This window comes from Gymnogyps californianus, chromosome 7 (genome assembly GCF_018139145.2).
Source record: "Gymnogyps californianus isolate 813 chromosome 7, ASM1813914v2, whole genome shotgun sequence".
Classification (NCBI taxonomy): Eukaryota; Metazoa; Chordata; class Aves; order Accipitriformes; family Cathartidae; genus Gymnogyps; species Gymnogyps californianus.
In genome coordinates, this window is record NC_059477.1 from 11,782,472 (window position 1) to 11,795,609 (window position 13,138).

The following is a 13,138-nucleotide window of genomic DNA, read 5'->3' on the forward strand; positions in this document are numbered from 1 at the left end:
ATCACATGCATGCAGGTGTTGCCAAGGTGAATACGGGTTTGCAAGACTGGACCTTGTACATAGCATGAATACAATCCCTTCATAGGACCAGAGACAGCTAAGTAATTTTTTTTCATGGCTAATTATGCTAGAAACTGCAGTTAATACTTAACTGTAATAGAAATCTCAGAGGAACCCTATCGGTTCAAAACAGCTAAGGATCTAGCTTTTTGACATTTCTTGAACTGTGTTATCAGAAAAAATGTTGATTAGAATAGTTTTTTCTTGATGACTGATGGATTCCTGAGCTCCAGATATATTGAAAATAGGTATCTGTGGCTGTTCCTGATAGAACACATCTCAGCCTACTACCTATAACTAAGACCCCATAAATACACAGACCTCTTCAGAAACAGTAAGTTCAATTATCTATAAACAGGATTTTAATATGTAGAGAGTTGAGTTCAATACCATATTAATATACAGGCTTCCTCTGAACTGTTCCATACTATAAACGGCACAATAGCTTGTGTCACCTACAGAGTTTTCCCAGTTTCTTTCATTTCTCCTGCCACCTTGCTTTCATGTGTTTCCTTTAGGGGAAAACTTGCACTTTTCTTTTTTTCTTTCCTACTTCTTTTCCCTCAACAAGTTAGTTAGCTTGCTTTGTATGTGATCTGTAATGAAAAATTTAATAGCAGTAAATCCAGCAAGGGAAAGACATCTGTACCTGACCACAGGACTATTTGCTGTCTCATTAAAGAAAAATATGACATTTCATTAAAGAAAAATATGACATTTCATTAAAGAAAAATATGACATTTCAGAATAAAAAGTATTTTCAATCATGAGGGAAAAAAATTACTGTACCTAGCTCTGTGTTCTTGATACCACACACACCCCATTGTCATTGACATTCCTCCAGACACCATAGAGACTGCAAGAAATACCTTCTTCATTTTAAAATAAGACACAAATGAAATTGGGGTATCTATGATTCTTTAAAAGTCATCACTTTTTATATGACTGTGTGATATATATGTTAATCTGAACACTCTGTAAAACCATAATCCCCTTCTTTAAAAGCCAATAGCTGTTATCATTTTATAACCACAGTTTTATAGCTCAGGTCCATTACATAAAAATGTTGGAATTAACAAAGGTTTCTGGGACTCAAACATTGACATTTGAATTTCAGAAGAACTCCTGCATGAAATTATAGCATTGTACTTCCCTCTATGGACCATACACTCTTGCCTCTTCAATAATAAAGAGATCAACTTACACCAAATAATAGCTTGCTTTTAAAACATCACTAATTCCCCAAAGTCCCCCACTTTAACTACCTAATTACTGCCTTTAATATTTTAACTTTGCCCATCAAAAAATTGCTTTAGAACAGAAAGATACTCAGAATACATAAAGTTGGAATACATAAACACATGAACATAATTCTAGAAGAATGCATTCTTTCCAGGAGACTGATAATTCAGGAAAACAATGTGTTTGCTGTAAGAACAGTTTGCTCCAGGTATACCCTAGTCAAATGAAACGCCTATATTAGAGGTGGAATCACCCCACACTCCATTGAGAAGGGATAGGCAGAGCCACCTCCAAAAGACAAGTGAAATCCTAGCTGGGTTATAACAGTCCATGGAGATAAACAGTGCTCCTGGTTAACGGTATGGAAACTGCACAGCAGCTAATGCTTCCTGGACATGGCAGCTAGATGCCAGAAGTTACTTGGGCTGAATCCATGGCTCTCTACAGATATAAACATATGCCCTCCAACATTCAATGAGGAAAAAGCTGACATCACATAAACTCATCTGAAAAATATGAAAGCATGTTCCACGAAACTTATTTAAGAAAACTTTGTCACTAGAACAAATTAAGTCACTCACATTCAGGCTTTACAAAGCTATAAAGGGAGATGCAATCCAGGGAAAAGGCACTGGCTTAAACCCTAATTTTTCCCAGATGAACCCAAACACCTCATAGACAACTGCAGGAATTCAGAAGTGCTCTGTACGTCCTGCCAGTTGAATTTCTTTTCCTTAGCATGACAGTTCAGTAAACATAACCTTTTTGTTTGGACATTTAGCATTCTATTCTCTGCATCACTTTAACCATGTACTTTTTCAATTATTTCCTACTGGGAACAGCACAGCATAGCAAACACAGCAGCAGAACATAAGTGCCAAAGCTGGCTGCCTCCGGGTACTTGCCATCTCCCTCAGCAGGTATATCATGGAATTTATTTTACAGAAGGAATGATTTAAAAAACCCTAGAAAGTGACTTAAGCAGACTTATAGAAAGCTTTTTAGATAAACTAGGATCAATAACAGAAAATGTTTATGTCCCAGTGGTCTCTCTTCATCTAATCTGCTTCAAAGGAAACTACTTGGAAAAACGGTTGTTCAGAGAACAGAGCCTACCTATCCCTGCCAGCCCCACTCACTTTGCTGTCACTCTGAGACATTCTTATTTACAGTCATGAGCATTGCCTATTATATACCAGTTTGGCAAAGTATTTAATTATAATCTAACCTTTAAAACAAAACGCTGGGGATATTATGTGCTTAAGGAAGTCAACAAGGCTTGCCACAAGTGTAAAAAAAATACAAGACCTGATCCTGTTTCAGTTATTTGTGATACTCAAAAATAGCTGTTAAGAGACAACAGATATAAATAGCAGAAGAATAACAGAAGTATTTCTAACTCAGTGAATGTGTTTATAAATAGGGTAGGGACAATAACCGTGAGCCCCCAGACAGACCACTGAAAGGGTGCTGGTTGCAGGGTGCTACACAGACGAGTGTTCCAGGCTCAGAACAATTCCATGTGAGAAAACCATGGCCTTTATAGAACTTAATTTAAATGGTCAAAAAATATAAAGACTGAATACAAGTAATGAATTATGTTGATAGAACATTCATTAACACTTACTATTTTGGTCAAAACTACTAAAAATACTCAACTGTGCTCATATCTAGTAACAACAACTCTTTGCTACAGCAGCCCTTAAAAGCTAAAAGCACATCAAGTTCAATTATTAAACTGATTTTTTTTTCCCTTCAATATCTTTAGCTTTTTTAACAAAAAAGGGAGCTGGGAGTCCGCTCTGCTAGCTACAAAGTATGGCAGTTTCAGTCTCAATACACTATTTTTGCAAAACTTATAATTTCATGGAAATAGGGACTGAATACAGAGAACTCCACGCAAAACCTCCCTTGTAACATGATACCAGTGTAATGCAAACGCATATATTACCACGTTTTCTGAATATATCTCATAGTCTACTCATGCCACAAACCCAAGATTTTAAGTACAAAACAGACAGCATCTGTGCAGTCACTGCATCCGAGTACCGCAGTGTGGCACCAGAAGTAATTTAATGACAAACATCCCAAGGGTGATTTTGAAATGATTGATGTGACAAGACTGGCAGTCTCTGGATGAATCCCAACAGCTGCCACTGTGGATTACTGCTCAAGACATAAAACCACAGCATCAGTAAAGAAAATATATGCAAATCAATATATTTCTATTCTACTCACAGTAATGACTGACATCGAATGTTATAAATAACAACAAAGACATTACACTATAGGTAAAGTAGGTGAAGGTGTTTCTTGTGGATACTGTAATTAATACTCATGGGACCAAGGCTATAACTTATAAATACAAGTCCAATACAGTCTCAAAAGAGGCTCTTGGCCTATGCCTGTACTAATAAACCAGGCAGGACCATGGTAGGGACTCAAGTGCAAGCACACAACCATCCATACTGCTGAACGGTGACCATGCATCCCTGACACAGGGGGAAGGGTTGGCTGCATGGGTGCAAGCCATGCTATGTCACTTGCTCCCAGCAGCAGAGAATAGCCCCTGGCCTGTCTTACCTGCTAGAGCATGTACAGCTTTTAACTTCTGGGGATTTTGCATATGGAAGTGCGTAAGCACCCGTTACCTGTTGCATGACAGTGACTGTACTATACTGAATCTCCCTCCCATGGCACCTCTGACATGACGCGTCCTTCCCCATATTGCAGAAAACTGACTTAGAAGCCGCAGTTTATAAATGAGCAGCAGCTTTTTTTTTTTTTTTTTGCTTGAGCAAACCCAAGCTTCCTTTCACATGCTTTTTCTATCACTAGCCTTTCCATGGATCATTTCACTCCATCTTTCTGCTAGCTCTGTTCTCCATAAGGAATACCATCATCTCTGTTCTACCACGATGCCCCAAAGGGAGCCCCTGCTGTCCCAAGCTCACAGACTGCTACACCCAGAGAAACACTCTGCCATCTAAAATCACTCCTGGGGCAACTGCAGCCTCTCTTGCACCAGAAACTAAAGGTCCTGACGTACTTAAGGACCTGAACAGTCTGATGCCATGCTAAATACCAGATGACCGTACCAAATGTGAAAGCATTAAGCTGTGTTGCACCTTCACGCTATTGCCACTTGTTCAGAATACCACTCCTTGAACTTGTTCTTTCCTTTTACAGGAGAAGGATGAAAAGTGTTTGTAGAGCTGCGACCATGTTTAGCAATCCTTCTGTAGTTTACACAGCAAACAACTTGACGGAGTTGTCTAGTGAGTCATTGTTTTCCTTCCCCCCATTTCAGCAAGCCTCAAAGTAGGATGTTTTAAAGCCACCTCTATTACGTGAGTAAGGAAACAGCATCTCAGGCATATTGATGCTCAAATTCACCTTCTTGAATCTCTAAATGACTGAGTTCCCTTTCATGCTTACATGGCACTTCTGCTCCTTCCCCAGGGAAAAGAAAGAGGAACACCTGCCTCCGTACTGGTTGGCTCTGCAGTTCAGAGCCACTCACTTTGTCTTGAGGTGACAGCTTAAGGACACCAGCTGTTTGTGATGGTGAGCTGGACTTTGTACTTTTCAAGTATTTTCTTTCTCCTTTGCATAGTCTTCTCCCCTTCCCTTTCCTCAGCCACTCCCCTCAGAGGCTGCCTGTATTTCTGGAATACATTAAGTTCATTTCTCATTATTTCACAGCTGATTCCTTTCATTCTCCCTTCTCAGGGTAGAGTCTACAGAATTTTTTGTGTTGATTTTTGTCTAAAGCAAGTCAGAGTTTTCTTTGATCATCCTTGTTTTGTTTATTTTGGATGCTTTGAGGGGAATTAATGTCTGTTTTTAGTATAAAGATGATGAGACTCTCCCTGCCCTTCTTTCTGCAGGTTGCTTGATCTGAATAGAGCAGATGGAAAACTATGCCTTTACATGTTACTTGCTTTGGAAATAGGAGATGCTGAATCCATAGGGAGGAATTTTAAGAGGAATAAATGGAATGACTGGAATATTGAGTTACAAGACTGCAGATACACAGTAATGCAAAATTCAGAAAAACGCTTATCCAAGGCCTACCTTTAAACATAAGCATAAATTCCACAGACCTCAGTGAAACTATTAGTAAGTTTGCAATTATGCTCAAGGAAAAACAGCTTCCCAAATTAAGGCATAAGATGCTTTTCTTAAAAGATAGAAATCTGAGGATTGCAGAAGGAATCTGAGGCCTAATCCAGCTGACTCCCACTGATTAACATTAATGCAATTAAAATGGAAATACTCCTTCTGCATGAGATTCATTTGCATATGCCTTGTTAGCGATGCTATCACCCTCTGCACTTTGCCCTACAGAGATGTTACATTACTGGTGAAAAGATACGTAATGTCCCTCAGCTCTGACACTGCTAGGGAAAAAACACAACCAAAGTCTTTGGGATAACGTGCACGCTGACTAATCTCAACTTATCACTCAACATTAGTAACTTCAGTTCCTTTTCTTGCCAAAGAGAGAGACAACTTCAGGCCAGTTTTGACTAAATCCTAAAGGATTATTGTAGTTATTCAGCGTAACTCTGTTAACGAGCATCATCAGTCCTCATTGCCAGAGCTGGTTCAAGGCTTCTCAGGCTTGCAGCAAACATCTCCCTCCTCTCCTTGTGCATAGGTAGAGCAGGGAGCCTGCCAATCATATAGGTATAGCAGTATATAGGCGGTGGCAATTAAGCACTGTCTCTGCTCCAAACATGAAACAGCTCCAAGCCAGAAAACCCTGTAGTGACATAAGCCCAGCTATAACTCAGTTATATACCTAGCTTACCATCAGCCTGCTGGAGCTTCTCTACACGTCAGAGAATGAGCAATAGCTAGAGGACCGGGTCAACAGTAATGTCATCAAGTTCAAGAGGGAGACTTGCAAGTCTCGGCACCAGGGGCGGAACAACCCCGTGCATCACCGTGGCCTCTGAACAGACTGGCAAAGCTGCAGCGCTGCTGAAAAAGAACTGGGCTCAGGATGGACACCAAATTGAATATGAGCCAGCACAGGCCCTCATCATAAATACAACAAACCATCTCACAAGCTACATTATAAGGTGTGTGGCCAGCAGATAGATGGAAGTTGCTGTCCCCCTCTACCGGGTACTGGTGAGGAATACTGTGCCTAGTTTTGGGTCCCTAGGTTCAAGAGCATGGAGAAAATGGAGAGGGGACAGCAGAGGGCTACAAAGACGGTTGGGATGGAGAAAACGTGACCTATGAGAAGAGGCTGAAGGAGCTGGCCTTGTTTAGTCTGCTGAAGAGGAGGTTAAGGCAAGACAAATATTATAAACTCAACTCTTTCCAGTTCTATCAGAAGATTTTAAAAGGGGCAATGGCCCCAAATTTAAGCTTTGGCCATTCAGATTGGATGCCAGAGAAATCTTTTTAGCTGGAACAATACTGCAGCACTGGAAAAGGTTACCTACAGCATCTGTGAAATCTCTGTCCTTGAAGGTTTTCAATACTGTGCTTTACAAACCACAGCTGACCAGGTCGAGTGTTAGTCCCAGTTAGAGCAGGAGGTTGGATGCAACTAGCATTCCTATGCTGTGATTAGTCTCCAGCTGAGTTTAGATTGATCCTTTCACACATTTTGTCCATGCTGGTCCCCCAGACATTGCTGCCTCTTATTGGAGCTGCTGCTTTAAAAAATTCAGGGACACTGCTGCTGAATCTGGGATTGTTCTCTGCTTGCTCCATTCATTCCTAGAGAAGCATGGCCAAGTCGCTAATGGTCTGTTGCATGTCATTACTGTGAGGAGTAAATATGACAAACCCCTAATACCATGACCTGTATCTGATATATTCTGCCTCTTAGCAAAGATATTTCTAAACACAAGAAATCTATAACTGCAGAGTTCTTTCCAAAATTTGGAAAATACTGGTAGATTAAAGCATCAGAGATACCTTAACTTCAATAATCAGGCACATATTTACTGGGGATGTTAGCCTCTCCATTTGCCTCTCCCTCTTGCTCCTTTGCTATGACAGTGGCATCACATGCAGTGCTACACTCAGAGTACAAACTACATCAGCACCACGGCAGGAGAAAGAGGCTAACAGGGGAGCTAAGTTCATCTCTCTGGCTGGCACAGGCTGGGCAGTGACAGTGTCTGCAGAGCATGGTAAGAATCCTGACAGCACAGCTCTTCCCACACCCAGCCTGGTGCTGCACCGCAGAGGCAGTAACACTGTGGTTGCGCCTGAACCGCACAGCCACCTGCTGCATTTGCCTGACCTGTGATTTAGTGATCCGAGGAATAAAAAAGAAAGAAAGGAAAAAAAAAAAAAAAAGCAGCTGCCTATAGTTGCATCAGAGTTGCTTTGTCACCTGTAAGCTACAAGAAAAAAGCCTTGCTGAGCAAACATGGTCACGTATCTGTGGAGCCTTCTAGTTTAAAAAGTGGAATCAGAAATTCAGTTAAGTGTTTCAGTGCAATTTTTGGCCTCTCACTAGAAACACAAGTGTCACTGGTGACATATTTGTCTGCCATACTACGTGCTATAGCAACTTAAGCTCATAAACATTCCTTTTTACAGTTCTCAGTTGCTGCATAATTGCTTGTCTCTTGTTCATTGTATGGCAGCAGAACTGTTAATTAGTAAAGCTAACCATGACCAAAGAACATATGTCCTCCGCTCTTTCTATCAGTTGGTTGCGAAGTGCAGTCATTTGCAAAGTGCAAAGTCAGTTGCAGCTGATTTTAAGTCAAAACTACTAGTTCTTGAAGCATTAGCCTAGGTTACTCACATGAAGTAAAAATGTTGTTTAAGAGCCTCATCTCCATACATTATGGAGCAACACATAACCAGCTAAAAGATACAGACAAACATCCTTGAAGTCAAACTGTCCGTATTGGCGACAATACTGATAGAGTGTATGTACAAGAAAGATGAGGCAATCAACTCTTCTAACATATATTTTAATCTGCTTTAATATACCACTGTCTTTGTGTCCTGGTTTCGGCTGGGACAGAGTTAACTTTCTTCTTAGTAGCTGGTACAGTGCTGTGTTTCGGATTTAGTGTGAGAATGATGTTGATAACACCCTGATGTTTTAGTTGTTGCTAAGTAGCACTTATCTTCAGCCAAGGACTTTTCAGTTTCCCATGCTCTGCCAGCAAGCAGGTGTGCAAGAAGCTGGGAGGGAGCACAGCCAGGGCAGCTGACCTGAACTAGCCAAAGGGTATTCCATACCATGGAACGTCATGCCCAGTATATAAACAGGGGGGAGTTGGCCGGGAGGCGCGGATTGCGGCTCGGGAACTAACTGGGCATCGGTCAGCGGGTGGTGAGCAATTGCATTGTGCATCACTGTTTTTTTTCCTCCCCCACCCCTTCCTTTTTTTTGTTGCATTCCTTTTCATTACTATTATTATTATATTTCATTATTACTATTGTTAGTATTATATTTCACTTTAGTTATTAAACTGTTCTTATCTCAACCCACAAGTTTTACTTTTTTTTTTCTTTCCTTTCCTCCTCCTCACCCCACTGGGAAGGGGAGGGGGAAACGGCTGCGTGGTGCTTAGTTGCTGACTGGGGTTAAACCACGACACTTTGACATCAGGAAAGTTAATTATCTTGATCTTTATTATTTTCTTGATCTTTATCTTCAGTTCAATCATTTTTTCCTGTAATGAACTCCTGAAATTGAATTTAATTTTACCCTATTAAAGCTTTTTTTTTTGTTAATGTGCTGTGTAACGCGTACGGTAACTTGGCAAGATTCAATGACGAGTTCTAGAAATAAGACGTTTTAATAATTATTTATAGTACAGGGTATGCAACACCTCTTGGAATACATGTATTGCTGTTATATCAGTTAATTAGAATAAAAATTTCTGCCAAGACCTACAGTTAGCAGCACTGCAGTGTACAGTGAAGTAATAGAGTGGGAGTATTTTTTTTAATTTATGAAGGAAGATTCATTGCTGTGAGGCTAAACAGGTGGTAGAGCAGCTCACAGCTCTTTTGGGACTGATTGCCACTTTGATGCTTGGCATATCAGAGTTTCCAGCAAGCTCAGACACAACATCCTAGGATTAGAACATCAATTTCTTTAGGGGATCATATACTTTAGATAGTAAGATAGCTCCTTTTCATCAGAAAGCAAAAAACAAAGGAAAAAATAATAATAAGTTAAAAAAAAAAAGCACACAGCAGAGTGGCTTAGCTTCCTATAAATTCTGGTCGCCTAAGGGAGTGGCATAGCTCTCCGATCTGGAGCTTGGCTACCAACACTCCTTATGGAGTTCAACTGAAGACTTTTCCTCCCAGGCACATAGAGACTCTCAATATTTCAAAATTGCCTAGTGGATTTCCCAGTGCAACAAAACTTCAGCCGAGAAAGCCTGATGCAACTGGACAGAAGGCTGGCACTTCTTAAGAGACAAATCTAACCTTCATACTAACAAACGTTAGCAAGCACTACTAGCTTATTACCTTTTCCTTCATGTGCATTTACCATTAATGTTTGTCCAGCTGAAATTTTAAACTTCTTGGGAAGGGACTTCATCTTTCAATGCATATATGCTATACGACATTGCACAAGGCAATTTCTTCCTCCCTTAAACTGAAGCATGCTGTCTAAGAACATCCCTAGAATACAAATGTACATCTAAGCTCAACTCCATTTTTAGAATGTCCAGCAAATGCATTGGAAAATGTTGCCCCTTAAACCAAAGGACTTGATCGTATTGCTCTATCAGAGGGACTGGTGAAATGGATATCAAATGCCATCCTGTTGACTCGCCTTGACACAAAGGCATGCTTGCCTTTGGATATGCATTGGATAAATAGGTACTCACATTCCATAAAATAGGGGCCAGGTTCAATTCGCCATACAATTTGTCCTTTTTGTGTTCCAGTCACTCCCCGATTCTTGGAATCCCAGAAATTGGCTGGAGAGTTCTCATCTGAAAGAGGAGAGGGGGAAAAAAAAAAGTTTTGTCAAGTAGTATTTATAATAGTAGTTTTCTTGGTTTTCTGTTTCAAGAGACAGATACAAACAATGACTTGTGTTAAAAAAAAAAAATTTAAAAAATCAAACTAACTGGCAAAAGATAAACGGCTTCTCTTTCACCATTGATAGTTAGATCAATTTATGCAGGGAGAGCAGACACACATACAGCCAAAGTAAATATATAGTTTCCTGTAAGAGGTGACCTGCCAAGGTAAAGTATTAAATTCCAAAACTTCCCTAACTCAACAGAGAGGCTATTGGGAGTGTATAGCCGATTGAAACTTCATCACAGAGTTACCACACTGTTTTATATAGTGGTCCTGCTCTGTGATGTGAAAACATAGCATTCATTCCCTAGCTAGGAAGTATGGAATTACAACTAGAGGTATCAAGACTTACTTCAGTTTTTAATATATTCCTATGTTTTAGAAACTAGTGAGAATATTTTTATACATACACCAAAAAATCTGACACTTCCAGCTTCCTGACAGGTACAGTACTATTCCCTATCAGTGAAGTTAAGTTACAGGCTCAAAGCGCAGAACTGTCACTTAGTAAGGCAGAGACACAAATGAGAGATTCAGCAAAATACATTCAAAAGAGAACGGAGAAGCAAACAGTAAGTATCTGCAGATCAGCTTAGCAATATCAGTGTTTTCCCCTCTTGAACTAAGCTTTTTGTCCTAACAGTAACAAACACAGGTCTTGGGGTTTGCTTTTTATTTACCAGCCTGTATTCAGGCACCCAGAATGCTGTATGAATGAAAGAAACCCAGAGTGAGAAGCTGTTTGAAAGGGCACAAAGGTTAGTTACGATGACCCAGAGGAAGCTGACAAAAATGCAACTTAACTCTTTTGTACAGGAAGTTCTTTGGAAGTATGCACCATAATGTTTTACAAGTGCATTTAGGCAGCTGTTTCTTAATTAGACAATTATACCTGCGACCTCAAATACAACATCCTAAGTCTTTCCAGTGGTACTTGATATCCCGTAGTCTTAAATTTAAAAAAAAAAAAAAAAAATCCTGTTTTATTCCATACATTTGAGTGCATTCTGCAGTCTCAAAAAGACTTCACTAAGAACTTAGTCTACTATGGCTTTGTTCATGAAGCTCCTATCCATTCAAGCAAGTTTTCTTTGTACTTTGGGAGAAACTCCCACATAAATAAGACTGCAGAATTGTCGCCTACATTTTAGAAATCCATATGCTATTTATGAAAGAATAATAAACAATGCAGCTTTGTTACTTGTATCTTAAAAATATAAACTTACACTAAAGCTTCTCTTTCTTCTTTTCATTCTGACTGCTCATCTCAGTGTATGCACGATAACTCTGCTGAATCACGATTAGTGCAGTCTATACATTCACATTCCACCAAACTGACATGCAAAACATTACCATACACATGCTGGACTTCTGTGATTGCTCAAGGGTAAGTTACACACTCTGTCCACAATCTGGAAGAGCTCTGGAGAGTCAAGAGGTGGCCATGGCAAGCTACTGACATTTTTATGCCTCCAGGCATGTGCGACCGAGAATTTTCAGAAAGCTGTGGTCTGAACACCTCAACATCATGATGAGCCCACAATAGTTTCATTATTATCTCAACGACAACAAGAAGGGTTCTCCTAACGCCTATGATCCTCGAGCATATAATACCCTCAGGCTTAACTTTTTGCATGGAATCAACATGATAGTACATAAACTGCATACACCATAAAGTCAGGCACACAGGCAGTAAAAACCTAAAACATGCATACTTATTCTTCATTACAGCAAAAAACTTTCAGAGTAAACAAAGTTGTATCTCACCCATGTGTTTATTTAAAGCTACATAAAGAGGAACTCTGAAAGTACAGCCTGTAAATCATCCCATGGGCCTCAAATTAAAAAAAAAAAAAAAAAAAAATATCACTGTATGTAGTTTGCAATGACACTCTAACCGAAACAATATACTGTTGACTTATTTATTTACTTTTTTATTTTTTAATGTGCCTTCCTAACCCAAGGCCCCACTATTATCTTCCACAGACAGAACTCTGGGAAGCCATGAGATCCAGCTTAACTTCCAGCAAGTCTACACTAGTGCCTATTTTGGTTCACCACACAAACTTGGTTATCCAAACCATCACTACCAAAAGCGAGCAGATTCTTTAAAAATGCCACAGTTATCTGAAACACAAATAGTTTTAAATTATTCAGTGTTCTTATTACGTCTAGGTAAATAAAGATGTATTGTATGACAAAAAAACACCTCCCCTAACATGCTCTAGTTCTTCTGAATTTCTGTATTTAATCAATTGGAGAAGAGTCTGTTCATAATTCTAAGCAGAAGGACAGATATTTGGTATATTACAACCATAAACATGAAATTTTTTATTCTTACCTTGTTCAACAAATCAAGGAACTCTGAAGCAATGAAATATGCCTTTAACAGTGAGATTTCCAACATTAAGGCACAAGAAATTGTTCTTTTTTTTTTTTAAATCAGTAACTAAATAAAGTCAATGGTAATTTTTACAGGGACATTAGTGAGCTTCAGAAAAGGTCCTACATGAACTGAGTCTCAAATTCTGGAGCTGATAATTACAAGAAAGCAGAACATTTTCTTATACCTTATTTAATAAAACTGAACACTTAAGAAAGTGCCTGGATTTTCAGCCCTTTCATGAAGGAACAGTCTCCTTTGCAGCAACAAAGACTAAATGATTGATACTCTGCCCACAGGCATGCTGCCATTGCAACAGAAGGTGGTGGAGACAGAGGGATGAAAAATTGACTCAAATTACAGAATTTATTTTGGACAGCTTTGATTTTCTTCTGAAACAGTTTT

The 13,138-nt window shown here is 39.5% G+C and overlaps 1 protein-coding gene across 1 annotated transcript in view; it reads right to left on the minus strand.

The window, feature by feature from the left end:
- The window catches only part of HECW2 (HECT, C2 and WW domain containing E3 ubiquitin protein ligase 2), a 114,315-nt gene that overhangs the window by 70,621 nt on the left and 30,556 nt on the right, over positions 1-13,138 (minus strand). Inside the window, exon 2 of the mRNA XM_050899757.1 lies at positions 10,149-10,256. Within this exon, the coding sequence (XP_050755714.1) occupies positions 10,149-10,256 (108 nt within the window). The remainder of the gene's footprint in view (positions 1-10,148; positions 10,257-13,138) is intronic.